At 36.2% G+C, this 1,278-nt stretch overlaps 1 protein-coding gene across 1 annotated transcript; it reads right to left on the minus strand.

Moving 5' to 3' along the window:
* Positions 1–658: 658 nt before the first annotated feature.
* LOC115995989 (protein PXR1-like) lies at positions 659–1,030 on the minus strand. The gene has a single exon (XM_031235132.1). The coding sequence runs from the start codon at positions 1,028–1,030 to the stop codon at positions 659–661; it is 372 nt and encodes a 123-aa protein (XP_031090992.1).
* Between the last annotated feature and the right edge of the window lie 248 nt (positions 1,031–1,278).

Raw genomic sequence — 1,278 nt, forward strand, 5'->3', positions numbered from 1 at the left:
TATTTTTTTTATTTGGGTGGAAATTACTTTTGCAAAATGTTGTATTTTTAATTTTGGGTGGGAAATTATTTTGTATTTTTAATTTTGGGTGGGAATTACTTTTACAAAGTTGTAATTTTTTATTTTGGGTGGGATAATTAGTGACCTAGAATATTTAATACCTTATTTTCCCCTATAAATACCCCATAAACCCAATGGTTTGAGAAAACACCTTGTAAGAATTCAATTTGAGTGAAATTTCTCTCTTTTCTTTGCATGAGAAGTGCATTGAAGTTTAGGTTGTTTGTGAGAAGCATTCAATCTTGGTAGGCTAGTGAGAAGCTAGTTTATCCCTTTATCTTGTTCTTTATATTCACACACATATCCAAAAACCCAAAAAGAATACTATTACTCATATTATATAGCCAATTTTATTTTTGTATCTTAATTCTAGTGCTAGATTCCTAATACTCTAATTCTTAGCCTTGCTTAATAATCTAAGGGTTGAGAGTATTATTTGTTAGTTTGGTGAGGCTTTGTAGAGTTGGGATCTCAAAATCCAAGAGTCTACAAGGTAAGATCCTCTTTTGGACACGAAAGGTTCTTGAGTGATTCCTTGAGTGTGCACTTATTGCGGGAAGCAATCCGTGTACGCATCAGTTGGTAAGACAGTAGTTGATTATACCTTCTTTTCTTTCGACACTTCTTCTTGCTGATCTCTCTTGATTTTCTTCTTTAGTCGTTTGACCCGCTTAGCCTTTCTCTTTTTCGATTCAACTTTCATTTCCTTTGTCTCGTCCTCGTCAGATGAGGGCTCGGATTTGCGAGAGGATTCAGATTGTTTTGACACTTTTCTTTTTGATGACTCTTTCCTTTTCTTCTTTACCGGACTGTCAGATGGGTCCGAATCTTGAGTCTTTGAGACTTCAACTTTCTCCTTTTCAGCAGAAACTTTGTAAGACTTAGAGTCTTTCTTTTTGCTTGCTTTCTCCTTGGCAGCTTCAATTTCCTCTGCCTTCCGCTTGTTGTAATTTGGTGGATTTGAACCCATGTAAAAATGAGTTCTGTGATTCATAGTCCAGTGCGGCGCTTGACCTTCTTATACTTCAAGATTGCGCTAATCACAAAACCATAGCCTACTACTTTGATGATCCACCTAGATTCCTCATCAATCCCAGTTCTGATGTTATCTCTTAGAAAATCAAATATGACCCTTGACCAATCAACAGTGTAATTGTCCAAGAGAGCGCAAAGCATTTTCATTTTCTTTTCAGCAATTTCATCCGTGCCGGACTGTTT

This window comes from Ipomoea triloba, chromosome 11 (genome assembly GCF_003576645.1).
Source record: "Ipomoea triloba cultivar NCNSP0323 chromosome 11, ASM357664v1".
In the NCBI taxonomy this organism is placed as follows: Eukaryota; Viridiplantae; Streptophyta; class Magnoliopsida; order Solanales; family Convolvulaceae; genus Ipomoea; species Ipomoea triloba.